At 69.6% G+C, this 25,985-nt stretch overlaps 1 protein-coding gene and 1 long non-coding RNA gene across 2 annotated transcripts in view; both read right to left on the bottom strand.

Annotated features, from left to right (window-relative positions):
* The window catches only part of SRCAP (Snf2 related CREBBP activator protein), a 49,924-nt gene that overhangs the window by 18,580 nt on the left and 5,359 nt on the right, over nt 1–25,985 (bottom strand). Inside the window, exons 3-17 of the mRNA XM_067314869.1 lie at nt 25,705–25,845; nt 24,238–24,409; nt 23,272–23,447; nt 23,047–23,176; nt 20,697–20,786; nt 20,220–20,390; nt 19,063–19,433; nt 18,803–18,980; nt 17,545–17,681; nt 17,285–17,454; nt 16,997–17,189; nt 15,724–15,860; nt 15,450–15,636; nt 12,585–12,754; nt 9,779–9,864 (exon numbers count right to left, since the gene is read on the bottom strand). Coding sequence (XP_067170970.1) covers nt 9,779–9,864; nt 12,585–12,754; nt 15,450–15,636; nt 15,724–15,860; nt 16,997–17,189; nt 17,285–17,454; nt 17,545–17,681; nt 18,803–18,980; nt 19,063–19,433; nt 20,220–20,390; nt 20,697–20,786; nt 23,047–23,176; nt 23,272–23,447; nt 24,238–24,409; nt 25,705–25,845 — 2,509 coding nt within the window. The remainder of the gene's footprint in view (nt 1–9,778; nt 9,865–12,584; nt 12,755–15,449; nt 15,637–15,723; nt 15,861–16,996; nt 17,190–17,284; nt 17,455–17,544; nt 17,682–18,802; nt 18,981–19,062; nt 19,434–20,219; nt 20,391–20,696; nt 20,787–23,046; nt 23,177–23,271; nt 23,448–24,237; nt 24,410–25,704; nt 25,846–25,985) is intronic.
* LOC136995152 (uncharacterized) lies at nt 5,113–8,077 on the bottom strand. Its single transcript, XR_010886773.1, has 3 exons — nt 7,988–8,077; nt 6,589–6,778; nt 5,113–5,206 (listed from the first exon to the last, which is right to left on the bottom strand). It is a non-coding gene; the product is annotated as an uncharacterized lncRNA (long non-coding RNA).

Raw genomic sequence — 25,985 nt, 5'->3', positions numbered from 1 at the left:
ATTAGGGTGCTCGGAGCCTGATCGGGGTGCTTGGAGTGAAATTAGGGTGCTCAGAGACAAATTAGGGTGCTCAGAGCCTGATCGGGGTGCTTGGAGCGAAATTAGGGTGCTCAGAGACAAATTAGGGTGCTCAGAGCCTGATCGGGGTGCTTGGAGCGAAATTAGGGTGCTCAGAGACAAATTAGGGTGCTTGGAGCCTGATCGGGGTGCTCGGAGCAAAATTAGGGTGCTCAGAGACAAATTAGGGTGCTCGGAGCCAGATCGGGGTGCTCGGAGCAAAATTAGGGTGCTCAGAGACAAATTAGGGTGCTTGGAGCCTGATCGTGGTGCTCAGAGCTGGATTAGGGTGCTCGGAGCCAAATCTGGGTGCTCAGAGACAAATTAGGGTGCTCGGAGCCAGATTGGGGTGCTCAGAGCAAAATTAGGGTGCTCGGAGCCAGATTAGGGTGCTCGGAGCCAGATTGGGGTGCTCAGAGCAAAATTAGGGTGCTCGGAGCCAGATTAGGGTGCTCGGAGCCAGATTGGGGTGCTCAGAGCAAAATTAGGGTGCTCGGAGCCAGATTAGGGTGCTCGGAGCCAGATTGGGGTGCTCAGAGCAAAATTAGGGTGCTCGGAGCCAGACTGGGGTGTCTGGAGCCAAATTAGGGTGCTCAGAACCAGATCAGGGTGCTCAGAGCCAGGTTGGGGTGCTTGGAGCAAAACCAGGGTGCTCAGAGCCAGACTAAGGTGTTCGGAGCCAGACTGGGGTGCTCGGAGCCAGATTAAGGTGCCCAGCTCAGGGTGCCCAGGACCACACCAGGGTGCCCCGACCCAAATTAGGGTGCCCCGACCCACACCAGGGTGCCCCGACCCAAACTAGGGTGCCCAGAACCACACCAGGGTGCCCTGACCCAGCTCATGGTGCCCAGACCCAAACTAGGGTGCCCAGAACCACACCAGGGTGCCCTGACCCAAACCGGGGTGCCCTGACCCACACCAGGGTGCCCCGACCCACACCCAGGGTGCCCCAACCCAAACTGGGGTGCCCTGACCCACACCAGGGCACCCCGAGCCGGCTCAGGGTGCCCCGACCCACATCAGGGTGCCCCGACCCAAACTGGGGTGACCCGACCCACATCAGGGTGCCCAGACCCAAACCAGGGTGCCCCGACCCACACCAGGGTGCCCCGACCCACATCAGGGTGCCCTGACCCAAACTAGGGTGCCCCGACCCACATCAGGGTGCCCAGACCCAAACCAGGGTGCCCTGACCCACACCAGGGTGCCCCGACCCAGCTCAGGGCGCCCTGACCCAAACTAGGGGTGCCCTGACCCACACCAGGGTGCCCCAACCCAGCTCAGGGTGCCCTGAGCCAAACTAGGGTGCCCCGACCCACACCAGGGTGCCCAGACCCAAACTAGGGTGCCCCGACCCACATCAGGGTGCCCTGACCCAAACTAGGGTGCCCCGACCCACATCAGGGTGCCCAGACCCAAACCAGGGTGCCCTGACCCACACCAGGGTGCCCCCGACCCAGCTCAGGGTGCCCTGACCCAAACTAGGGTGCCCCAACCCACACCAGGGTGCCCAGACCCAGCTCAGGGTGCCCCAAACCACACTAGGATGCTCTGACCCACACCAGGGTGCCCCAACCCAGCTCAGGGTGCCCTGAGCCAAACTAGGGTGCCCCGACCCACACCAGGGTGCCCAGACCCCAAACTAGGGTGCCCAGACCCAGCTCAGGGTGCCCCAAACCACACTAGGGTGCTCTGACCCACACCAGGATGCCCCGACCCACACTAGGGTGCCCTGACCCAAACTAGGGTGCCCCGACCCAGCTCAGGGTGCTCTGACCCACACCAGGGTGCCCTGACCCACACCAGGGTGCCCCGACCCAGCTCAGGGCGCCCTGACCCAAACTAGGGTGCCCCAACCCACACCAGGGTGCCCAGACCCAGCTCAGGGTGCCCTGACCCAAACTAGGGTGCCCCAACCCACACCAGGGTGCCCAGACCCAGCTCAGGGTGCCCCAAACCACACTAGGATGCTCTGACCCACACCAGGGTGCCCCAACCCAGCTCAGGGTGCCCTGAGCCAAACTAGGGTGCCCCGACCCACACCAGGGTGCCCAGACCCAAACTAGGGTGCCCCGACCCACATCAGGGTGCCCTGACCCAAACTAGGGTGCCCAGACCCAGCTCAGGGTGCCCCGACCCACACTAGGGTGCCCTGACCCAAACTAGGGTGCCCCGACCCACATCAGGGTGCTCTGACCCACACCAGGGTGCCCTGACCCACACCAGGGTGCCCCGACCCAGCTCAGGGTGCCCCGACCCAAACTAGGGTGACCCGAGCCAGCTCAGGGTGCCCTGACCCACACCAGGGTGCCCAGACCCACATCAGGGTGCCCTGACCCAAACTAGGGTGCCCCGAGCCAGCTCAGGGTGCCCCGACCCACACCAGGGTGCCCTGACCCAAACCAGGGTGCCCCGACCCAGCTCAGGGTGCCCCAAACCACACTAGGGTGCTCTGACCCACACCAGGATGCCCCGACCCAAACTAGGGTGCCCTGACCCAAACTAGGGTGCCCAGACCCAGCTCAGGGTGCCCTGACCCACACCAGGGTGCCCTGACCCACATCAGGGTGCCCCGACCCAAACCAGGGTGCCCCGACCCAGCTCAGGGTGCCCCAATCCAAACTAGGGTGCCCCGACCCAAACTAGGGTGACCCGACCCACACCAGGATGCCCCGACCCAAACTAGGGTGCCCCAACCCACACCAGGGTGCCCAGACCCAGCTCAGGGTGCCCCAAACCACACTAGGGTGCTCTGATCCACACCAGGATGCCCCGACCCAAACTAGGGTGCCCTGACCCAAACTAGGGTGCCCCAACCCAGCTCAGGGTGCCCCGACCCAAACCAGGGTGCCCTGACCCAGCTCAGGGTGCCCCGACCCAAACTAGGGTGCCCAGACCCACACCAGGGTGTCCTGACCCAAACTAGGGTGTGCCCCGACCCAGCTCAGGGGTGCTCTGACCCACACCAGGGTGCCCTGACCCAAACCAGGGTGCCCCGACCCAGCTCAGGGTGCCCCGACCCACACTAGGGTGCCCTGACCCAAACTAGGGTGCCCCGACCCACACCAGGGTGCCCTGACCCAGCTCAGGGTGCCCCAAAACCACACTAGGGTGCTCTGACCCACACCAGGATGCCCCGACCCAAACTAGGGTGCCCCGACCCAGCTCAGGGTGCCCCAATCCAAACTAGGGTGCCCCGACCCCAGCTCAGGGTGCCCCAATCCAAACTAGGGTGCCCCGACCCAAACTAGGCTGACCGACCCACACCAGGGTGCCCTGACCCACACCAGGGGTGCCCCGACCCACACCAGGGTGCACCCATGGGTGCCCCCCGCACTCACCGGGCGCCTCGGCGACGGTAGCATTGTTGTTGGCGCCGCTGTTGTTGGTGCCGTTGTTGTTGCTGTTGTTGGCGGCGCTGTTGTTGGCGGCGGCGGCGGGGGGGGGGGGGGCGCGGGCAGCACCCGCACCAGGGGCCGCACCAAGGCCTGCAGCGGGGTGGGGGGCGGCGGGTGCCGGGGGGGCGGCGGGGGGCACCCGCAGGGGCAGCAGCGGGGGGCCGGGGGGCAGCGGCGGCGGCGGCGGCGGGGGGGGGGCGCCCGGGCCGGGCACCCCAGGGTGGCGGGGGGGGGGCGGCGGCGGCAAACCGTCGCGAGGCGCCTGCCGCACCACGATCTTCACCACGCCCGAGCTGTTCACCAGCGACGGCGCCACCGCTGCGAGAGCACCCAGGGGTGTCAGCCGGGGGTCACGGGGGGACGGGGGGGGGGCTGGGGGCACCCAAAGGGGTCCCAGGGGGCTTGGGGAGGCGTCTGGGGGCACCCAGGGGGCTTGGGGAGGGGTCTGGGGGCACCCAAGGGATCCCAGGGGGCTTGGGGAGGCGTCTGGGGGCACCCAGGGGGCTTGGAAAGGAGTTTGGGGGCACCCAAGGGGTCCCAGGGGGCTTGGGGAGGGGTCTGGGGGCACCCAAGGGATCCCAGGGGGCTTGGGGAGGCGTCTGGGGGCACCCAGGGGGCTTGGGGAGGGCACTAGGGGCACCCAAGGAGTCCCAGGGATCTTGGGGAGGGGTCTGGGGCACCCAGGGGGTCCCAGGGGGCTTGGGGAGGCATCTGGGGGCACCCATGGGTGTCGGCCGGGGGGATGGGGGGGTCTGGGGGGCACCCAGGGGGGGTCCCAGGGGGCTTGGGGAGGCGTCTGGGGGCACCCAAGGGATCCCAGGGGGCTTGGGGAGGGGGCTGGGGGCACCCAGGGGGCTTGGGGAGGCGTCTGGGGGCACCCAGGGGTGTCACCCGGGGGGATGGGGGGCTGGGGGCACCCGGGGGTGTCACCTGGGGGGGGGCTGGGGGCACCCAAGGGGTCCCAGTGGGCTTGGAGGGGGGTCTGGGGGCACCCAGGGGTGTCACGGGGGGGGTCTGGGGGCACCTATGGGGTTCCAAGGGGCTTGGGGAGGGGTCGGAGGGGTCTGGGGGCACCCGGGGGTGTCATGGGGGGGGGCTGGGGGCACCCAGGGGGTCCCAGGGCTCTTGGAAAGGGGGTCAGGGGGCACCCAGGGGTGTCACGGGGGGGGTTGGGGGCACCCAGGGGGGTCATGACGGGGTCTGGGGGCACCCAGAGGCTCCCAAGGGTCCCGGGGGCACCCAGGAGCTCCCAGGGGTGTCACGGGGGGGGGGTCTGGGGGCACCCAGGGGTGTCATGGGGGGGGTCTGGGGGCACCCAGAGGCTCCCAGGGGTCCCGGGGGCACCCAGGGGGCTCCCAGGGGTGTCACGGGGGGGGGGGTCTGAGAGCACCCAGAAGTTCCCAAGGGTCCCAGGGACACCCAAGGGGGCACCCAGGGGACTGGGGGGGGGGGGCACCCAGGGGCATCCCCCCCCCCCCGTGTCCCCCCCCACCCCACACCCAGCAGCACCCCGAGCCCCCCCCCCCACACTCACCCTGGGCGGCTGCGGCGATGGGGACGCCGATGGCGGCGGCCGGCGGGGGGGGGCGGCGGGGGGGGGGCGGCAGGGTGGTGGGTGCTGCCGGGGCGGGGGCGGGTGTGGGGGTGGGGCGGCGGGGGTGGGGGGGCCACGGCCTGGATCAAGGCCACCTGCGCGGGGGGGCTCAGCAGGTGGTGCTGCCCCCCCGCCGCCACCAGGTGCAGCACGTTCCCTGCGGGGGGGGGGGGGAGATGGCACCCATGGGTGCTCCCGCGTGGGGGGGGGGGGGCCGCGACACCACCCCGGAACACCCCCCCCCCCAAAATCCGGCACCCCAAGGTGTCCCAGGAGCCCCCCCCCCCAAAATCCGGCACCCAGGGGTGTCCCGGGAGCCCCCCCCAACCCCCCCCCGGCACCCAGGGGCGTCCCGGGAGCCCCCCCCAACCCCCCCCCGGCACCCAGGGGTGTCCCGGGAGCCCCCCCCCAACCCCCCCCCGGCACCCAGGGGTGTCCCAGGAGCCCCCCCCAAAATCCGGCACCCCAAGGTGACCCAGGAGCCCCCCCCCAACCCCCCCCGGCACCCAGGGGGTGTCCCGGGAGCCCCCCCCCCCAAAATCCCGGCACCCAGGGGTGTCCCAGGAGCCCCCCCCCAAAATCCCGGCACCCCAAGGTGACCCAGGAGCCCCCCCCCAACCCCCCCCCGGCACCCAGGGGCGTCCCGGGAGCCCCCCCCCCAAAATCCCGGCACCCAGGGGTGTCCCGGGAGCCCCCCCCAACCCCCCCACCCGGCACCCAGGGGTGTCCCAGGAGCCCCCCCCAAAATCCCGGCACCCCAAGGTGACCCAGGAGCCCCCCCCAACCCCCCCCGGCACCCAGGGGTGTCCCGGGAGCCCCCCCCCCAAAATCCCGGCACCCAGGGTGTCCCAGGAGCCCCCCCCAAAATCCCGGCACCCCAAGGTGACCCAGGAGCCCCCCCCCAACCCCCCCCGGCACCCAGGGGCGTCCCGGGAGCCCCCCCCCAACCCCCCCCCGGCACCCCAGGGGCGTCCCGGGAGCCCCCCCCCAACCCCCCCCCGGCACCCAGGGCGTCCCAGGAGCCCCCCCCAACCCCCCCCAGCACCCAGGGTGTCCCAGGAGCCCCCCCCAAAATCCCAGCACCCAGGGGCGTCCCATGACCCCCCCCAACCCCCCCGGCACCCAGGGGTGACCCAGGAGCCCCCCCCGAACCCGCACCCGAGGCCACAGCCCCCCCAGGACCCCCCCACCCCAGGCCGCAGCCCCCCCCACGACCCCCAAATTAATGTGCAGCCCCCCCGTGTCCCCCCCATATTGGGCCACAGCCCCCCCCACGACCCCCATTTTGGGCCAAAGCCCCCCCATTTTGGGCCGCAGCCCCCCCGTGTCCCCCCATATCAGGCCGCAGCCCCCCCCACGACCCCCATTTTTGGGCCAAAGCCCCCCCATTTTGGGTCACAGCCCCCCCGTGTCCCCCCATATCAGGCCGCAGCCCCCCCCACGACCCCCATTTTGGGCCGCAGCCCCCCCCCAGAGCCTCCCTCCCTCCCCCCCCGTGTATTTTTGGGGGGGGGGGGACACGGGGACACACTGACGTACTGGGGAGGCCGCGGGGGGGGGCGGCGGCGGCGGCGGCGGTGGCGGCGGTGGCGAGGGCCACGTGGCGCAGGGGGGCCCCGGCCAGCGTCACCTTGCCGGCGGCCAGCTGCAGCGTCAGGGGCTTGGGGGCGCCGGGGGGGGGGCCGCTGCGCCAGCGCCGCCAGCTGGGCGATGCTCACCACCTCGCCGGCTGTAGGGACACCGTCACCGTCACCGTCACCGGGGGGGGGACATGTGTCACGGGGGGGACGCAAGGGACACGTTGGGACAGGGGGGACGGGGGACACCCAGGGCTGCCAGCTGGGCGATGCTCACCACCTCGCCGGCTGTATGTGTGTGGGGGGTGACACCGTGAGCGGGTGACACTGTGAGCGGGTGACACCGTGAGCGGGTGACAGCGTTAGTGGGAAAAGGGCAGCGCTGGTGGGCAGCAGGGACGGAGGAGGACACCGATGGAGGGGGACACCGACAGGGAGGGACACCGATAGGGGAGGACCCCGTGAGCAGGTGACGCCCTGAGCGGGTGACACCGTGAGTGGGTGACAGCGTTAGTGGGAAAAGGGCAGCGCTGGCGGGCAGCAGGGATGGAGGAGGACACCGATGGAGGGGGACACCGATGGAAGGGGACACTGACGGGGAGGGACACCGATAGGGGAGGACCCCGTGAGCGGGTGACACTCTGAGCGGGTGACACTCTGAGCGGGTGACACCCTGAGCGGCTGACAGCATTAGTGGGAAAAGGGCAGCGCTGGCGGGCAGCAGGGACGGAGGAGGACAGCGATGGAGGGGGACACCACTGGGGGGGGACACCGATAAGGGAAGGACCCCGTGAGCGGGTGACGCCCTGAGCGGGTGACGCCCTGAGCGGGTGACAGTGTTAGTGGGAAAAGGACGCTGTTAGCAGGTAGCACAGACAGCAGAGAACACCATTAGGGGGGAACATCGGCTGTTGGGGGGGAACACCCCGCAAGGAGGTGACACCATGAGCGGGTGACACCCTGAGCGGGTGACACCTGAGCGGGTGGCACCGCAAGCGGGTGACAGCATTAGTGGGAAAAGGGCAGCGCTGGCGGGCAGCAGGGACGGAGGAGGACACCGATGGAGGGGGGACACCACCGGGGGGGGACACCGATAGAGGAGGACCCCATGAGCGGGTGACACCCTGAGAGGGTGACACCGTGAGCCGGGTGACGCCCTGAGCGGGTGGCACCGCAAGCGGGTGACAGCATTAGTGGGAAAAGGGCAGCGCTGGCGGGCAGCAGGGACGGAGGAGGACACCGACGGAGGGGGACACCGACGGAGGAGGACACCGCCGGGGGGGGGGGACACCGATGGGGGGGGGACACCGCCGGGGGGGGGACGGACAGCCGGACGGACGGACGGACAGCCGGCCACTCACAGGGCAGGCGGGCCTGCATGTCGGGCGAGAGCAGCAGGCGCTGGGGGCCGGGCCCGGGGAAGGCGTAGGCGGGCAGCGGGGCGGCGGCGGCGGCGGCGGCGCCCGGGGCCCGGCTTGGGGGGCGCCGGGGGGGCCGGGGGGGGGCCCGGCGGCCGCCCCAGCCCCACGGCGCCCGGCCCCGCTTTGAGGGCGGCTGCGGCGGCGGCGGCGGCGGGGGGAGCCGGGGGGGGCCGGGCGGCTCCCAGGGGGGCTCCGGCCAGCGGCGGCAGCACTGCGGGGGGAAAGGGGGGAGGGTGGGGGGGTTAGGCTCCGCCCCTCGGGTGAAGCCACGCCCCCCGGCCCCACCCCACTGCAATAGCCCCCCCCTCCCCAAAAGGCTCTGTTCCCTCTGATAACCACCCAGAGCTCCCAGGCCCCGCCCCCCTCTGACCCCACCCCCAGCCCAGCCTCCAGCCCCACCCTGACCCAAGCCCCGCCCCTGCCAAGCCCCACCCACTCCCATAGCCCCCCCCAGCCCTGTGGTAAGCCCCACCCCCAGGGTGAAGCCCCACCCCCTCCTCACCCACCCAGCAGCCAGCCCCGCCCCCCAACACCAGCCCCACCCCCTGTGCCAGCCCCGCCCCCTCCATTCACCCCCCACAGACCAGACCAGCCAGCCACGCCCCCTCCTGGCCCCACCCCCCCACACTGGCCCCACCCCCTCCACTCCCCTCTCCCCACAGCTCAGTCCAGCCAGCACCCTGGCCCCGCCCCCTCCGTCCCCCCACCACAGCCTGGCCCCGCCCCCCAGCCCCACCCCTCCCAGCCCCACCCCCACACCAGCCCCACCCCGATTCCCCACCCCCACAGCCCAGCCAGCCCCACCCCCTCCTGGCCACGCCCACCAGCCCCACCCCCCATGCCAGCCCCCTCCATTCCCCCCCACACACACCAGCCCAGCCTGCAGCCCAGCCCCGCCCCCCACACTAGCCCCGCCCCCACAGCCCAGCCCCGCCCCCTCCATTCCCCCCCACACACACCAGCCCAGCCAGCAGCCCAGCCCCGCCCCCCACACTAGCCCCGCCCCCCACAGCCCAGCCCCGCCCCCTCCATTCCCCCACACACACCAGCCCAGCCTGCAGCCCAGCCCCGCCCCCCACACTAGCCCCGCCCCCCACAGCCCAGCCCCGCCCCCTCCATTCCCCCCACACACCAGCCCAGCCTGCAGCCCAGCCCCGCCCCCCACACTAGCCCCGCCCCCACAGCCCAGCCCCCGCCCCCTCCATTCCCCCCACACACACCAGCCCAGCCAGCAGCCCAGCCCCGCCCCCCCCAACACTAGCCCCGCCCCCCACAGCCCAGCCCCGCCCCCTCCATTCCCCTACACACACACCAGCCCAGCCAGCAGCCCCGCCCCGCCCCCCCACACTAGCCCCGCCCCCCACAGCCCAGCCCCGCCCCCTCCATTCCCTCCCACACACCAGCCCAGCCAGCAGCCTGGCTCCGCCCCCACACCGGCCCCGCCCCCCGCACCAGCCCCACCCCCCTCCATTCCCCCCCCCAAACACACACCAGCCCAGCCAGCAGCCCAGCCCCGCCCCTCCCCACGCCAGCCCCGCCCCCCCGCGCCAGCCCCGCCCCCCTCTCACCGTGGGCGGGGGCGCCGGGGGCAGGCCCCAGGGGGGGCAGCAGGGCCGGGGGGGGCCGGGGGGGGGCGGCCAGGGCCAGGCCCAGCCCCAGCCCCAGGGCCAGGGGGGCGCCGGGGGGGGGGCGGCGGCAGCGGCGGCAGCGCCGGGGGGCGGCGGCGGCGGCGGGGGGGGGCGGCGGCGCGGGGGGGGGGCCGGGGCCCCGGCGGCCCCAGCGCCCGGCCCTCTGCCTTGGGGGGCGCCTGCAGCATCCTGCGGGGGGGGGGGCGGCACCGGTCAGCACCCGCCCCGGGGGCACCCGCCGCCCCCCGCACCCCCCACAGCACCTCTGAACCCCCCCACGAGGGCACCCGCCACCCCCCGACCCCCCCCCGGCTCCCCTGCACCCCCCCATGGGGAGCACCCACCACCCTGACCCCCCCCGGCACCCCTGCACCCCCCCAGGTGGGCACCCGCCGCCCCCCAACCCCCCCCGGGGGGGGCACCCGCCCCCCAACCTCCCCCAGCACCCCTGCACCCCCCTATGGGGGCACCCCCCGACCCCCCCCGCACCCCCCTACATTGGGGCACCCACTGCCCTCCGACCCCCCCCCGGCACCCTGAACCCCCCTCCCCATAGGGGCACCCATCGCCCCCCGACCCCCCCCCCGCCCGGCTCCCCTGCACCCCCCCCGGGGCACCCACCACCCCCTGACCCCCCCCAGTGCCCCTGCACCCCCCCACGGGGGGCACCCACCGCCCCCCAGCACCCTGCACCCCCCCACGGGGGGCACCCACCGCCCCCTGAACCCCCCCCAGCACCCCTGCACCCCCCCGGGGCACCCACTGCCCCCCAACCCCCCCTCCCGGCACCTCTGAACCTCCCATGGGGGCACCCACCACCCCCTGACCCACCCCCCCAGGGGCACCCGCCACCCCCCGACCCCCCCCCCCAGCACCCCTGCACCCCCCCATGGGGATCTATCACCCCCCTCGGTGGCCCCTGGTGGCCCCCCATCGCTCCCAGTGTCCCCCCAAGGGTCTCCAACCCCCTTGGTGGCCCCCCATCACTCCCAGCGTCCCCCCCCAGGGTCTCTCACCCCCTTGGTGGCCCCCCATGTCCCAGTGTCCCCCTGGGGTCTCCAACCCCCTTGGTGGCCCCCCATGTCCCAGTGTCCCCCTGGGGTCTCCAACCCCCTTGGTGGCCCCCCATGTCCCAGTGTCCCCCTGGGATCTCCAACCCCCTTGGTGGCCCCCCATCGCTCCCAGTGTCCCCCTGGGATCTCCAACCCCCTTGGTGGCCCCCCATCGCTCCCAGTGTCCCCCTCGGGGTCTCCAACCCCCTTGGTGGCCCCTCATGTCCCAGTGTCCCCCCAAAGGTCTCCAACCCCCTTGGTGGCCCTTCATGTCCCAGCGTCCCCCCCCAGGGTCTCTCACCCCCTTGGTGGCCCCCCATGTCCCAGTGTCCCCCTGGGATCTCCAACCCCCTTGGTGGCCCCTCATGTCCCAGTGTCCCCCTGGGGTCTCCAACCCCCTTGGTGGCCCCCCATCGCTCCCAGTGTCCCCCCTGGGGTCTCCAACCCCCTTGGTGGCCCCCCATGTCCCAGTGTCCCCCCTGGGATCTCCAACCCCCTTGGTGGCCCCCCATGTCCCAGTGTCCCCCTGGGATCTCCAACCCCCTTGGTGGCCCCCCATGTCCCAGTGTCCCCCCTGGGATCTCCAACCCCCTTGGTGGCCCCCGCATCGCTCCCAGTGTCCCCCTGGGATCTCCAACCCCCTTGGTGGCCCCCCATCGCTCCCAGTGTCCCCCTGGGATCTCCAACCCCCTTGGTGGCCCCCCATGTCCCAGTGTCCCCCCTGGGATCTCCAACCCCCTTGGTGGCCCCCCATCGCTCCCAGTGTCCCCCTGGGGTCTCCAACCCCCTTGGTGGCCCCCCATGTCCCAGTGTCCCCCTGGGGTCTCCAACCCCCTTGGTGGCCCCCCATGTCCCAGTGTCCCCCTGGGATCTCCAACCCCCTTGGTGGCCCCCCATCGCTCCCAGTGTCCCCCTGGGATCTCCAACCCCCTTGGTGGCCCCCCATCGCTCCCAGTGTCCCCCTGGGGTCTCCAACCCCCTTGGTGGCCCCCCATCGCTCCCAGCGTCCCCCCAAAGGTCTCCAACCCCCTTGGTGGCCCCCCATGTCCCAGTGTCCCCTCGGGGTCTCCAACCCCCTTGGTGGCCCCTCATGTCCCAGTGTCCCCCCAAAGGTCTCCAACCCCCTTGGTGGCCCCCCATGTCCCAGCGTCCCCCCCCAGGGTCTCTCACCCCCTTGGTGGCCCCCCATGTCCCAGTGTCCCCCTGGGATCTCCAACCCCCTTGGTGGCCCCTCATGTCCCAGTGTCCCCCTGGGGTCTCCAACCCCCTTGGTGGCCCCCCATCGCTCCCAGTGTCCCCCCTGGGGTCTCCAACCCCCTTGGTGGCCCCCCATGTCCCAGCGTCCCCCCCCGGGGTCTCTCACCCCCCTTGGTGGCCCCCCATGTCCCAGCGTCCCCCCAAAGGTCTCCAACCCCCTTGGTGGCCCCCCATGTCCCAGTGTCCCCTCGGGGTCTCCAACCCCCTTGGTGGCCCCTCATGTCCCAGTGTCCCCCCAAAGGTCTCCAACCCCCTTGGTGGCCCTTCATGTCCCAGCGTCCCCCCCCGGGGTCTCTCACCCCCTTGGTGGCCCCCCATGTCCCAGTGTCCCCCTGGGGTCTCCAACCCCCTTGGTGGCCCCCCATGTCCCAGTGTCCCCCTGGGGTCTCCAATCCTCTTGGTGGCCCCTCGTGGACCCCCATTACTCCATGTCCCCCCAGGATCTCCAACCCCCTTGGTGGCCACCCATGTCCCAGTGTCCCCCCAAGGGTCTCCAACCCCCTTGGTGGCCCCCCATCGCTCCCACTGTCCCCCCTGGGATCTCCAACCCCCTCGGTGTCCCCACCACCACCCCGGCGTCCCCGCAGCGTCCCCCGGTACCGGTTGACTTTCATCTTGACGGGCTTGGGGCGCGGCGGGGGGTCGGGGGCGGCGGCCACGTCCTCGAGGAGGCGCCGGGTGACGCGCCAGCGGGGCAGGAAGGTGTCGGCGGCGTAGCGCGACGCCCGCCCCTCCAGCCCCACCAGGTCGAAGAGCCCCATGTCCACCTGCTGCAAGGACGGGCGGCGCCGGCGTCACCGTCACTGTCACCGGTCCCCGGGCTGCCACCGCCCCCCCCCCCCCAAAACTGCCACCGTCGCCCCCCAAAACCGCCACCATGGGGGCGCGGGAGCCCCCCAAGGGATGAGGTGGCACCTGTGGTCACCACATGTGCTACCATGATGGTGGCCATGGGGACACAGGGTCCTACCAGTGGCAGTAGTGTCCTCTATGTCCCCAAAACCACCACCGCAGGGATGTGGGAGCCCCCCAAGGGATGAGGTGGCACCTGTGGTCACCACGTGTGTCACCATGAAGGTGACCATGGGGACACAGGGTCCTACTGGTGGCCGTGGTGTCCTCTATGTCCCCAAAACCACCATTGGGGGGATGTGGGAGCCCACCAAGGGACAAGGTGGCACCTGTGGTCACCACATGTCACCGTGATGGCAGCCATGGGGACATGGGGTCCTACCGGTGGCCGCGGTGTCCTCTATGTCCCCAAAACTACCACTGCGGGGACGTGGGAGCCCCCCAAGGGACGAGGTGGCACCTGTGGTCACCACATGTGTCACCGTGATGGCGGCCATGGGGACACGGGGTCCTACCGGTGGCCGCGGTGTCCTCTATGTCCCCAAAACTACCACCGCGGGGACGTGGGAGCCCCCCAAGGGACGAGGTGGCACCTGCAGTCACCACGTGTCACCCCGATGGTGGCCACAGGGTCCTGCTGGTGGCTGATGTGTCACCTACAGCCCCAGAAGCGTCACCCCAAGGGTGTAAGGCCCTGCCGCTAGCTGATTTGTCACCTGTGTCCCCAAAACTGCCACCATGGGGACAGGGAGCTCTGCCAGGGGACGAGGTGGCACCTGTGGCCTCCCCGTGTGTCCCATTGGTGGCCACCATATCCTCTATGTCCCCAAAAGTGTCGCTCTGGGGGCGCAGGGCTCTGCCGGTAGCCTGTGTCCCCTCCTGTCACCCCCAGTGTCCCCAAAACCAGCCCCGCGCTGTGTCACCGCGGTGTCACCACTTTGTCACCACGCAAGTAGCCTGTGTCCCCTCCACTGTCCCCCAAACCGTCCCCATGTCGTGTCACTGCGGTGTCACCGCTTTGTCACCATGCCAATAGCCTGTGTCCCCTCCATCCCCAAAACCATCCCTGTGTTGTGTCACCATGGTGTCACTGCACCAGTAGCCTGTGTCCCCTCCGCCATCCCCAAAACCATCCCCACATCATGTCACCACTTTGTCACCGTGCCAATAGCCTGTGTCCCCTCCGCCATCCCCAAAACCATCCCCACGTCGTGTCACCACTTTGTCACCGTGCCAATAGCCTGCGTCCCCTCTGCCGTCCCCAAAACCATCCCCGTGTCGTGTCACCGCGGTGTCACTGCTTTGTCACCGCGCCGGTAGCCTGTGTCCCCTCCTGTCACCCCCAGTGACCCAAAACCATCCCTGTGTCGTGTCACCGCAGTGTCACCGCTTTGTCACTGCGCCAATAGCCTGTGTCCCCTCCGCTGTCCCCAAAACCATCCCCACATTGTGTCACCGCGGTGCCACCGCTTTGTCACCGTGCCAATAGCCTGTGTCCCCTCCTCCATCCCCAAAACCATCCCCGTGTCGTGTCACCGCGCCGGTAGCCTGCGTCCCCTCCACCGTCCCCAAAACCATTCCCATGTCATGTCACCGTGGTGTCACCGCTTTATCACCATGCCAATAGCCTGCGTCCCCTCCGCCGTCCCCAAAACCATCCCCATGTCGTGTCACTGCTTTGTCACTGCACAAGTAGCCTGTGTCCCCTCCTGTCACCCCCAGTGACCCAAAACCATCCCCATGTCGTGTCACCGCGGTGTCACCGCTTTGTCACCGTGCCAATAGCCTGCGTCCCCTCCGCCATCCCCAAAACCATCTCTGTGTTGTGTCACTGCAGTGTCACCGCTTTGTCACCGCGCCAGTAGCCTGCGTCCCCTCCGCCGTCCCCAAAACCATCCCTGAGTCATGTCACCGCGGTGTCACCGCTTTGTCACCACGCCAATAGCTTGCGTCCCCTCCGCCGTCCCCAAAACCATCCCCGTGTCGTGTCACCGCAGTGTCACCGCTTTGTCACCATGCCAATAGCCTGCGTCCCCTCCGCCGTCCCCAAAACCATCCCCGCGTCGTGTCACCGCGGTGTCACTGCTTTGTCACCGTGCCAATAGCCTGCGTCCCCTCCGCTGTCCCCAAAACCATCCCCGTGTCGTGTCACCGCAGTGTCACCGCTTTGTCACCGTGCCAATAGCCTGCGTCCCCTCCGCCGTCCCCAAAACCATCCCCACATTGTGTCACTGCTTTGTCACCGCGCCGGTAGCCTGCGTCCCCTCCGCCATCCCCAAAACCATCCCCACGTCATGTCACCGCTTTGTCACCGCGCCAGTAGCCTGCGTCCCCTCCACCGTCCCCAAAACCATCCCCACGTCATGTCACCGCTTTGTCACCGCGCCGGTAGCCTGTGTCCCCTCCTGTCACCCCCAGTGACCCAAAACCATCCCCACATCGTGTCACCGCTTTGTCACCGCGCCGGTAGCCTGCGTCCCCTCCGCCGTCCCCCAAACCATCCCCGTGTCGTGTCACCGCGCCGGCAGCCTGCGTCCCCTCCGGCGTCCCCAAACCCCCGTCCCGGCCGCACCGCCGGCGCTCCCCGTGCCCGTCGGCCGCGCGGCGCGTCACCTTGAAGGGGTCGGGGTCGAGGGCGCGCAGCACCAGGGAGGCGGTGACGAAGCAGATGCCCTCGGTGATGAAGGGCGAGTGGATGGGCCGGGGGTCGAAGAGGTTGGGGTGGTTGCACACCTTGCGCAGCTGCATCAGCACGTTGATGACGCTCATGAAGTGGCCCGTGGCCAGGGTGGCCTTGGTGCTGCGGGGACGGGGACGCTGAGGACAGCGGGGACACACGGCGGGGGACGTCCCGGCGTCCCCGGTGTGTCCCCCCCACCCCCCTCACCTGGCCTGGCCCATGAAGTCGTCGTAGAGGTAGCGCTGCCGCTTGGACAGGCGGCACTTGATGACGTGCTCGTACTTCTTGGGCATCTGCTTCTCCACGTCCACCTTCACCCGGCGCAGCAGGAAGGGGCGCAGCACCTGCGGGGACACGGGGGGGGGGGGGACAAGGGGGGGGGACGCCCCCAAAAATGTGCCGGCTCCCCCGGGGCAGCCGCACCCCGAAATCTGGGGTGACGCCACGGAGGTGCGCACCGAAATCTGGGGTGACGCCATGGAGGTGCGCACCGAAATCTGGGGTGACACCATGGAGGTGCACCCCGAAATCTGGGGTGACACCACGGAGGTGCGCACCGAAATATGGGGTGACGCCACGGAGGTGCGCACCGAAATATGGGGTGACGCCAAGGTGGTGCACACCAAAATTTGGGGTGACACCACAGAGGTGCGCACCGAAATCTGGGGTGACGCCACGGAGGTGCGCACCGAAATCTGGGGTGACGCCAGGGAGGTGCGCCCCAAAATTGGGGGTGACCCCACACAGCTGCACCCCAAAACTGGGATTTCCCGAGAGAGCTGCACCCCAACGGCATGGTGACCCCCAGGGAGCTACACCCTGACATCACGGTGACCACAAGGAGTTGCACCCCAAAGTCACGGTGACCTCAGGGAGCGACACCCTGCTATCACAGTGACCCCCAGGGAGCTACACCCTGACATCACTGTGACCCCAGGGAGCTACACCCCAGAGCAGAGGTAACCCCAGACAGCTACACCCTGATATCATGGTGAACCCAGAAAGCTACACCCTGACACTACAAAGACCCCAGGGAGCTACACCCTGACATCATGGTGACCCCCAGGGAGCTACACCCCAGAGCAGGGGTAACCCCACACAGCTACACTCTGATACCATGGTGACCCCAGGGAGCTACACCCTGACACCACAATGACCCTGGGGAGCTACACCCTGACATTACAGTGACCCCGGGGAGCTACACCCTGACATTACAGTGACCCCAGAGAGCTACACCCTGACACCACAATGACCCCCCAGGGAGCTACACCCCAACATCATGGTGACCCCAGGGAGCTACACCCCAACATCGCTGTGACCCCAGAGAGCTACACCCTGACACCACGATGACCCCAGGGAGCTACACCCCGACATCAGTGACCCGAGGGACTTACACCCCAGAGCCGGGGTGACCCAGGGGGCTGCACCCCGATCTCGGGGCACCCCCGGGGGGTGGGGGGGGGAGGAGAGGAGCGCCCACCTTGTGGAGCCGCTTGACGAGGCTCTCGTTGTACTCCTGGCTCCCCTCGATCATGCCGGTGAGGGGGTTGGAGAACCACTCCTTGAACTCGCGGTGCGACTGGAAGACGTGGGGCATCAGGAAGTGCATGAGCGACCACAGCTCCATGAGGCTGTTCTGCAGCGGCGTCCCCGTCAGCAACAGGCGCCGCTGGCTGCGGGTGACACGAGGAGGAGGCGGTGAGGGCCTCTGGCCCCCTGGGGTGTTCCCCGGCGCCGGCAGGCGGTTCCGCTTGTCCCCCCCGCGGACCTGTTGAAGTTGAGGAGCGACTGCCACCGCTGCGACTTGAAGTTCTTGATGTTCTGGGCCTCGTCGAGGATGAGGTACTTCCAGTTCTTGCGCCGGAAGGCCTGGTGGTCCTGCAGCACCAGCTTGTAGGAGGTGATGCACACGTGGAAGGCGTTGGGCTTGGTCCAGCCCTGCGGGGAGCCGGAAGGGGGGGTGGGGGGGTGAGGCGGGGGGCACCCACGGGTGGGGGGCACCCACCCCGCCGCCGCCGCCCCCTTCACCTGCCGCTTGAGCTTGCGCTCCTTCTGCGCCCCGTAGTAGGTGAGGATCTTGAAGCTGGGGCACCAGCGCTTGAGCTCCATCTCCCAGTTGAGCATCACGCTGGTGGGCACGATGATGAGGTGGGGGCCCCAGCTGCCTGCGGTGGTGGGGGGGGGACGGCGGGCGTCAGCGATGGGGTGGGGGTGGCTCGGGGCACCCTTGGGAGCCTCGGGCAACCCCGGAGCACCCAGGAGCCTCGGGGTGAAACGCTCGAGCGGCCACCGAGGCAACCGGGAGGCTCGGGAAGACGTTGGATGGACACGAGAAGACCCAAAGGTGCCCCAACGCCTCTTCTAAAGACCCTGAGCGGCCACCGAGGCACCCAGCACCCTCAGGAAGATGTTGGATGGAGACGAGAAGACCCAAAGGTCCCCCAACGCCTCTTCTAAAGACCCTGAGCGGCCACTGAGGCACCCAGCACCCTCAGGAAGATGTTGGATGGACACGAGAAGACCCAAAGGTGCCCCAAAACCTCTTCTGAAGACCCTGAGCGGCCACCGAGGCACCCAGCACCCTCAGGAAGATGTTGGATGGAGACGAGAAGACCCAAAGGTCCCCCAACGCCTCTTCTAAAGACCCTGAGCGGCCACTGAGGCACCCAGCACCCTCAGGAAGATGTTGGATGGACACGAGAAGACCCAAAGGTGCCCCAACACCTCTTCTAAAGACCCTGAGCGGCCACCGAGGCACCCAGCACCCTCAGGAAGACGTTGGATGGACACGAGAAGACCCAAAGGTGCCCCAAAACCTCTTCTGAAGACCCTGAGCGGCCACCGAGGCACCCAGCACCCTCAGGAAGACGTTGGATGGACACGAGAAGACCCAAAGGTGCCCCAACGCCTCTTCTAAAGACCCCGAGCGGCCACCGAGGCACCCAGCACCCTCAGGAAGCCCCAGAAGCACCCAGACACCTCCACCAAGACCCTGAGCACCCACCGAGGTGCCTGGAGAGACCCAGGAAGCCCCAGAAGTACCCAGACACCTCCACCAAGACCCCGAGCACCCACCAAGACACCTAGCAGACTCAGGAAGACCCAGAAGCACCCAAACACCTCCACCAAGACCCCGAGCACCCACCAAGACACCTAGCAGACTCAGGAAGACCCAGAAGCACCCAGACACCTCCACCAAGACCCCGAGCACCCACCGAGGCGCCCGGAGAGACCCAGGAAGCCCCCGGGAGCACCCCGTCCCCCCCCCCACCCCGCCGCCCCTCACCCTTCTCGCAGGCGAGGTGGGCCAGCAGGGAGATGGTCTGGATGGTCTTGCCCAGCCCCATCTCGTCGGCCAAGATGCCGTTGAGCTTCTTCTCGTACATGGTGACCAGCCAGTCGAGGCCGATGTGCTGGTACTCGCGCAAGGTGCCCCGCAGCAGGTGCGGGATGGGCGTCTTCACCTATGGGTGGGGGAGACGGGTGTCAGCGCCGGGGTGGGGGACGGGGACGCGCGTGACGAAGAGGGGGGACACCGGGGCCCACCTGGGTGGTGGCCAGGGTGTAGCCCTTGGGCTGGAGGCTCTCGGCGGCGGCGGCGATGTCGGTGATCTCGGCCTTGGGCCCCGGGGTGGGGGCGGCCGGGGTGGGGGCGGCGGGGGCGGGGGCGGCGGGGGCGGGGGCGCCCGCCCGCTCCTCGTCGCCCTGCAGCAGGTAGGCCACGCCGCAGTCCTCCCCGCGGTCCTCCTCGGCGCCGGGGGCCGCCGCCTCGCTCTCCTCGTCTTCCTCATCATCCTCCTCCTCGTCCTCCTCTTCCTCGTCGTCGTCCTCCTCGTCCTCGTCCTCTTCTTCCTCGTCCTCCTCCTCGTCCTCGTCCTCATCGTCCTCCTCCTCCTCGCTCTCGGCCGCCGGTGAGTCTGCGGGGGCCATGCGGGGGGGTGTCGTGAGCGGGGATGGCACCCAAGGGTGGCTCCGGCACCCATGGAGGGGGCTCTAGCGCCCAGGGGTGACACCGGCACCCCCAGGTGGCCCTGACGCCTCTGGGTGTCTCTAGCACCCGTAGGTGACGCCAGCACCGGTGGGTCGCCCCCAACGCTTGGGGGGTGGCTCTGGCACCCACAGCAGCGGCGCTAGCACCCGTGGGTGACGCCAGCACCTAGGGGAAGCTCCAGCACCCCTGGGTGGCCCTGACACCTGGGGGTGGCTCTAGCACCCAAGGGTGACACCAGCATCTAGCGGAGGCTCCAGCACCCGTGGGTGAAGCCAAGCACCCCCGGGTGGCCCTGACGCTTGGGGGTGGCTCTAACACCCATGGTGGTGACGCTGGCACCCACGGGTGACCCTAGCACCTGTAGGTGGCCCTGACACCCGCGGGTGGCTCCAGCACCCTTGGGTGGCCCCAACATCCAGGCGTGGTCCCAGCGCCCACAGATGTCCCCAGCACCCTTGGGTGGCCTCAACATCCAGAGGTGTCCCCAGCACCCATGGATGTCCCCAGCACCCAGGGATGTCCCCAACATCCAGAGGTGGTCCCAGCACCCACGGATGTCCCCAGCACCCTTGGGTGGCCCCAACATCCAGGCGTGGTCCCAGCACCCACGGATGTCCCCAGCACCCTTGGGTGGCCCCAACATCCAGAGGCGGCCCCAACGCCCACGGGTGTCCCCGACCCCCGTGGGTGTCCCCGACCCCCCGCCACGTACCCGAGTGGGTGCTGCTGGCGTCCTCGGGGGAGTCGTCGGCGGAGGAGGAGGCAGAGCCGGAGGCGGAGCCGGAAGCGGAGGCGGAGCCGGGCTCGGAGGGGGCCTCGGAGCTGGCCGAGTCGGCGAAGGCGCCCGCGTACTTCTGCAGCAGCTCCTCCATGGGCAGCGCCCCTGCGCCGGGCCCCCCGCCGGGCGTCACGCGGGGGCCCCCACGCGCCCCCCACGCGCCCCCCGCACGCTCCCACACGCTTCCGACACGCTCCGACACGCCTCCCGCCCACGCGTGTGGCTCCGGCTGTGCGGCGCGGCAGGCGTTGGGAGGCCGCCCGGCCGCGGGTTGCGCCGGAGCCGCTGCTCTGAGCACCGGCTACCAAATCCCGGCCCACGGTGGGGAGGGGCGGGGACCTGTTGGGGTGCTCGGGGACGCGGTGACGCACAGGCGGCCGCGCGGGGACGCACAGGCGGCGGCGCCCCTACCTTCGCGGGCCAGCTCGTCCAGCTCCTTCTTGTGGTCCACGTCGCCCTCCAGGCGCTCCTGGGCGGCGATGGTCTCCTCCTCGTCCTCGGCTGTAGGGCACAGGCGTCGGTGGGGGGACACACACACACGCACACGGTGACGTGGTGACCGGGGACAGGTGGACCGGAGGAGTGACACCGAGCCGGGGTGACACCAGGGAGGGGGGGATGACAACGGGGGGGGGGTGACCCAGAGCTAGGTGACACTGGGGGGGTGACGCGGAGTTGGGTGACACTTGGGGTGGGGGGTGACACGGAGCCGGGTGACTCCAAGGAGGTGTTGCGGGGCAGGGGGGTGATGCCACGTGGGTTTGGGGAACATGGAAGGGGTGGGTGACACTGGAGAAGGGTGACCCGGAGTTAGGCTGACACGGAGCAGGCGGGTGACGCTTGTGGGGAAGTGACATCAGAACAGTGACACCGCGTGTGGGATACTGAGCCGGGGGGTGACACCGGGGGGGCAGGACACCGAGCAGGGGGGTGACACTGTGGGCACGGGACGCGGAGCAGGTGAGTGACACCAAGTGAGGGGGTGACTGACACAGCAGGGCAGGTGACGCCAACGGAAGGACACGGAGTGGATGAGTGACACCAGGCTGGTGACACTGGGAAAGACACAGAGCGGGCGGGTGACACCATGAAAGGGTGACAAGGAGCAGCAGGGTGACACCGGGGTGGTGACACCGGTAGGGTGATACAGAGCTGGGCAGCGATGCCAGGGGACACACAGAGCAGGAAAGGGACACTGGGGGGAGGATAGAGAGCGAGCGGGTGTCACTAGGCGGGTGACACCATGAAAGGGTGACAAGGAGCAGCGGAGCGATGCTGTAGGGGTGACACCACAGGATTACAAAGCAGGAGAACGACACTGGAGGAGACATGGAGCAGGAGGATGACACTGAGGGAGAGAACACAGAGCGGGTGGGTGACACCAGGTGAGCAGGTGACACCGGGCAGGTGACACCGTGAAAGGGTGACAAAAACCAGTGAAACTGGGGAGAGACTGGGGAGTGACACTGGGGAGAGAACATGGAGCAGGAGGGTGATGCTGGGGGGATGGATACGGAGCAAGGGGGTGACACCAGGCAGGTGGGTGACACCAGGCAGGTGACACCACGAAAGGGTGACAAGGAGCGGTGAAGCAACACCATAAGGGTAACACCAGGGGGATGCAGCACTGAGTGCTAACACTGAGGAGGGAACACCGGGTGGGCAGGTGACACCGGGTGACACCACAAAACGGTGACACAGAGCAGCAAAGTGACGCTATAGGGGTGATGCCAAGGGGATTCAGTGCTGGGCAGTAACACCAGGGAGAGAACACCAGGTGGGGAGGTGACACCGGGCAGGAGGTGACACCAGGTGGGCGGGTGACACCGGGCAGGTGACACCACAAAGCAGTGACACAGAGCAGCAGAACAACACCATAGAGGTGACACCAGAGGGATGCAACGCCAGGCGGTAACACCAGGCAGAGGACACGAGGTGGGGAGGTGACACCATGCGAGCGGGTGACACTGGTTGGCCGGGTGACACTGTGAAAAGGTGACAAGGAAAAAAGGAGCGACACCATAGGGGTGACACCAGGGGGATGCAGTACTGGGCAGTAACACTGAGGAGAGGACACCAGGCGGGCAGGTGACGCCAGGTGGGTGACAGCGGGTGGCCGGGTGACACCGGGCGGCCGGGTGACACCACGAAAGGGTGACACAGAGCAGCAGAGAGACACCACAGGGGTGACACCAGGGGGATGCAGCGCTGGGCAGTAACACCAGGGAGAGGACACCAGGCGGGTGACACCAAGCGGCCGGGTGACACCACAAAAGGGTGACACAGAGAAACGGAGCGACACCATACAAGTGACACCAGGGGGATGCAGCGCTGGGCAGTAACACCAGGGAGAGGACACCAGGTGGGCAGGTGACACCAGGTGGGTGACACCGGGCAGCCAGGTGACACCCCGAAAGGGTGACAGAGAAACGGAGCGACACCACACAAGCGACACCAGGGGAATACAACGCTGGGCAGTAACACCGGACAGAGGACACCAAGTGGGCGGGTGACACCAGGTGGATAACACCGGGCGGCCGGGTGACACCGAGCGGCCGGGTGACACCCCGAAAAGGTGACACAGAGAAATAGAGCGACACCATACAAGCGACACCAGGGGAATACAGCGCTGGGCAGTAACACACCAGGTGGGCAGGTGATGCCAAGTGGATAACACCATGTGGGCAGGTGACACTAGGTGGGTGACACTGGGTGGCCGGATGACACCGGGTGACGTGGGGGGGGAGGGGGCGACACTCACCGTGGTGGCGGCGGCGGGCGGCCGAGCCGTGGCAGCGCTGCCGGGGCGTCCAGGGCCGGCGGGGGCGGCGCGGGGGGGTCGGCGCCGGGGGCGGAGGCAGCGGCGGCGGAGGCAGCGAGCGGGCAGGCAGCTGCCGGGGATGTGGAGCAGGGTGAGCACATGCCCCCCCCCCCCCAAAACGCGGGGTGGGGTGCGGCGGGGAGTGGGGGGGCCGGGTGGGGGTACCTGGGGGGGGCGCCCCAGCAGCTGGGGGGGCAGCAGCTCCTCGAGGGGCAGCTGCCCCTCGCGCTTGAGCAGCTCCAGCTCGCGGCGGCGGCTCTCGCGGTCGTTGCCCTCCTGCCGCTCCTCCGCCTCGATCGTGGCCTCGTCGTCCGACTCCTCGTGCGGCTGGAAGTCGCCGTCTGCGCCCCGGGGCGCCCGTGGGTGCCCCCGCCGGCGCCGCCCTGTCCCCCCCCACCCCGCCGGAGTGTCCCCCCCCACCCCTCGGGGCTCCCAACTTCCCCCCCCGGCACCCCGGGGTACCCCACTATCCCCCCATAGCACCCGCAGATATTCCCACGGTGCCCCCCTATGCCCCCAGCACCCATGGGTGCCCCCCCCCGGGGCTGTGGGAGCTCCTTAGCCCCCCCCCCCAGCACCCCTGTATCCCCACACGGTGCCCCCCTATGCCCCCAGCACCCATGGGTGCCCCCCCCGGGGCTGTAGGAGCTCCTTAGCCCCCCCCCCAATTCCCCTGTAGCTCCCCCATATCCCCTTGGGGCCCCCCACAGTCCCCCGTTGCCCCCTCGTGGTGCCCCACAGCCCCCCGTAGACCCTCCATAGCCCCCCCATATCCCCTTGTGGCCCCCCACAGTCTCCCATGGTGCCCCACAGCCCCCCCACATCCCCTCGTGGCCCCCCACAGTCCCCCGTTGCCCTCCCGTGGTGCCTCCCAGCCCCCCGTAGCCCCCTACAGCCCCCCCATATCCCCTCATGGCCCCCCACAGTCTCCTGTTGCCCCCACGTGACCCCCCCCCAGCCCCCCGTAGCCCCCTACAGACCCTCCATATCCCCTTGTGGCCCCCCCCAGCCCCCCGTAGCCCCTCCATAGCGCCCCCATATCCCCTTGTGGCCCCCCCCAGCCCCCCGTAGCCCCTCCATAGCCCCCCCATATCCCCTCGTGGCCCCCCCAGTTCCCCCGTAGCCCCCCACCTTCGTCGTCGGGCCGGGGGGGGGGCCGCCCGGGGGGGGCGCGGGGGGCGTTGAGGCTGCGGCTCAGCAGGTCCGAGTACTTCTCCGTCTGGCCCACGATGAAGTCGAGCTGCAGGTCGAGCGCCTTCTTCCGCTGCTCCTCCAGCCGCGACTGCTGCTTGAACTGCACCACCTGCGGGGGGGCTAGCTAGCCACGCGGCCCCCCCCGCTAGCCACGTGGCCCCCCCCGCTAGCCACGGGGTCCCCCGCGCGAGCCGCGGCCCCCCCGCGCGAGTCCCCGGCATCGCCCGCCGGGTGCCGCTTCCCGGCCGCGATGGGGAGTCCTGAAAGGGGCTGGGGGGGGGGGGGTGGTAGCCGCTTGGGGGGGTTGGTAGCCACCCGGGGTGGGGTTGGGGGGGGTTGGTGACTACTGGGGGTGTTCGGTAACCACCTGGGGGGGAGTTGCAGCCACTTGGAGGCGGTTGGTAGCCACCCGGGGTGTTTGGTGACCACCCGGGGGGGGGTTGGTAGCCACCTAGGGGCACTTGGTAGCCACCCAGGGGTGTTTGGTGACCACCCGGGGGGGTTGGTAGCCACCTGGGGGCACTTGGTAGCCACTCGGGGGTGTTTGGTAGCCACCTGGGGGCACTTGGTAGCCACCCAGGGGTGTTTGGTAGCCACCCAGGGGGGTTGGTAGCTACCTAGGGGCACTTGGTAGCCACCCGGGGGTGTTTGGTAGCCACCTGGTGGCACTTGCTAGTCACTTGGGGGGGGGGTTGTAGCCACTTTGGGACAGTTGGTAGCCACTTGTGGGGGTTCAGTGACCACCCAGGGGGGTTGTAGCCATTGGGGGGGGGTTGGTAGCCACCCGGGGGGTTTGGTAGCCATCCCAGGGGTGTTTGGTAGCCACCCAGGGCTAGTAAGACATGGGGTGGTGGCCACCTGGGGGGGTTGGTAGCCCCTGGGGGGGGGGTTGGTAGCCCGGGACAGGTCAGACACGACTCAGTAGCCACCTGGGGTGGAGTTGGTAGCCCAGGGCCAACCGGGCCCCGATGGAGCGGAGACGCCAAGGGGAGCAAGGCAGCACCCAAGGGTGCCCGTAGCCATGTTGGGGGGGGCGGTAGCCACCCTTGGGGGTCGGTAGCCACCCAGGGACCACCAGAACCACGAATGACGGCGATGTGGGAGAGGCGCTAAGCAGAGCGCCGGGGTGGGACAGGGGGTCGGTAGCCACTCGAGGGGGTTAGTAGCCACCCATGGGTGCTGGTAGCCACCCGTAGGTGTCAGTAGCCACCCAGGGGTGTCAGTAGCCACCCAAGGACCACCGGAACCATGAAGGATGGTGGTGTGGGAGAGGCGCTAAGCAGAGCGCCGGGGTAGGACAGAGGGCTGGTAGCTGTGGGGGGGGGCCCGTAGCCACTCGAGGGGGTCGGTAGCCACCCATGGGTGCTGGTAGCCACCCGCGGGTGCCCGGTAGCCGCGCGGCACCTTCTCCACGTTGCTCCAGAAGTGCTTGACCTCGCGGGCGATGGAGGCGGCGACGCGGCGCAGCTTGGCCTGCTCCTCCCGCTTGGCCCGCTCCTCCCGCTGCCGCTGCTCCTCGTGGTGCCGCAGCACCATGCGCACCACCTGCCCCCCCCCCGCCCCCGCGTGCACCCGTGGGTGGGGGGCACCCAGGGGTGGGGGGGGGGTGCTCGGGGTGGGGGGGCACCCGGGGGTGAAACCTACTTGAGGGAGCAGCTGGGGGGCAGCTGGACTTGGGCTGGGGG

This window comes from Apteryx mantelli, chromosome 38, assembly GCF_036417845.1.
Source record: "Apteryx mantelli isolate bAptMan1 chromosome 38, bAptMan1.hap1, whole genome shotgun sequence".
Lineage (NCBI taxonomy): Eukaryota > Metazoa > Chordata > Aves > Apterygiformes > Apterygidae > Apteryx > Apteryx mantelli.
The sequence above is the reverse complement of the archived record's forward strand: the minus strand, read 5'-3'. Positions and strand labels throughout refer to the sequence as shown.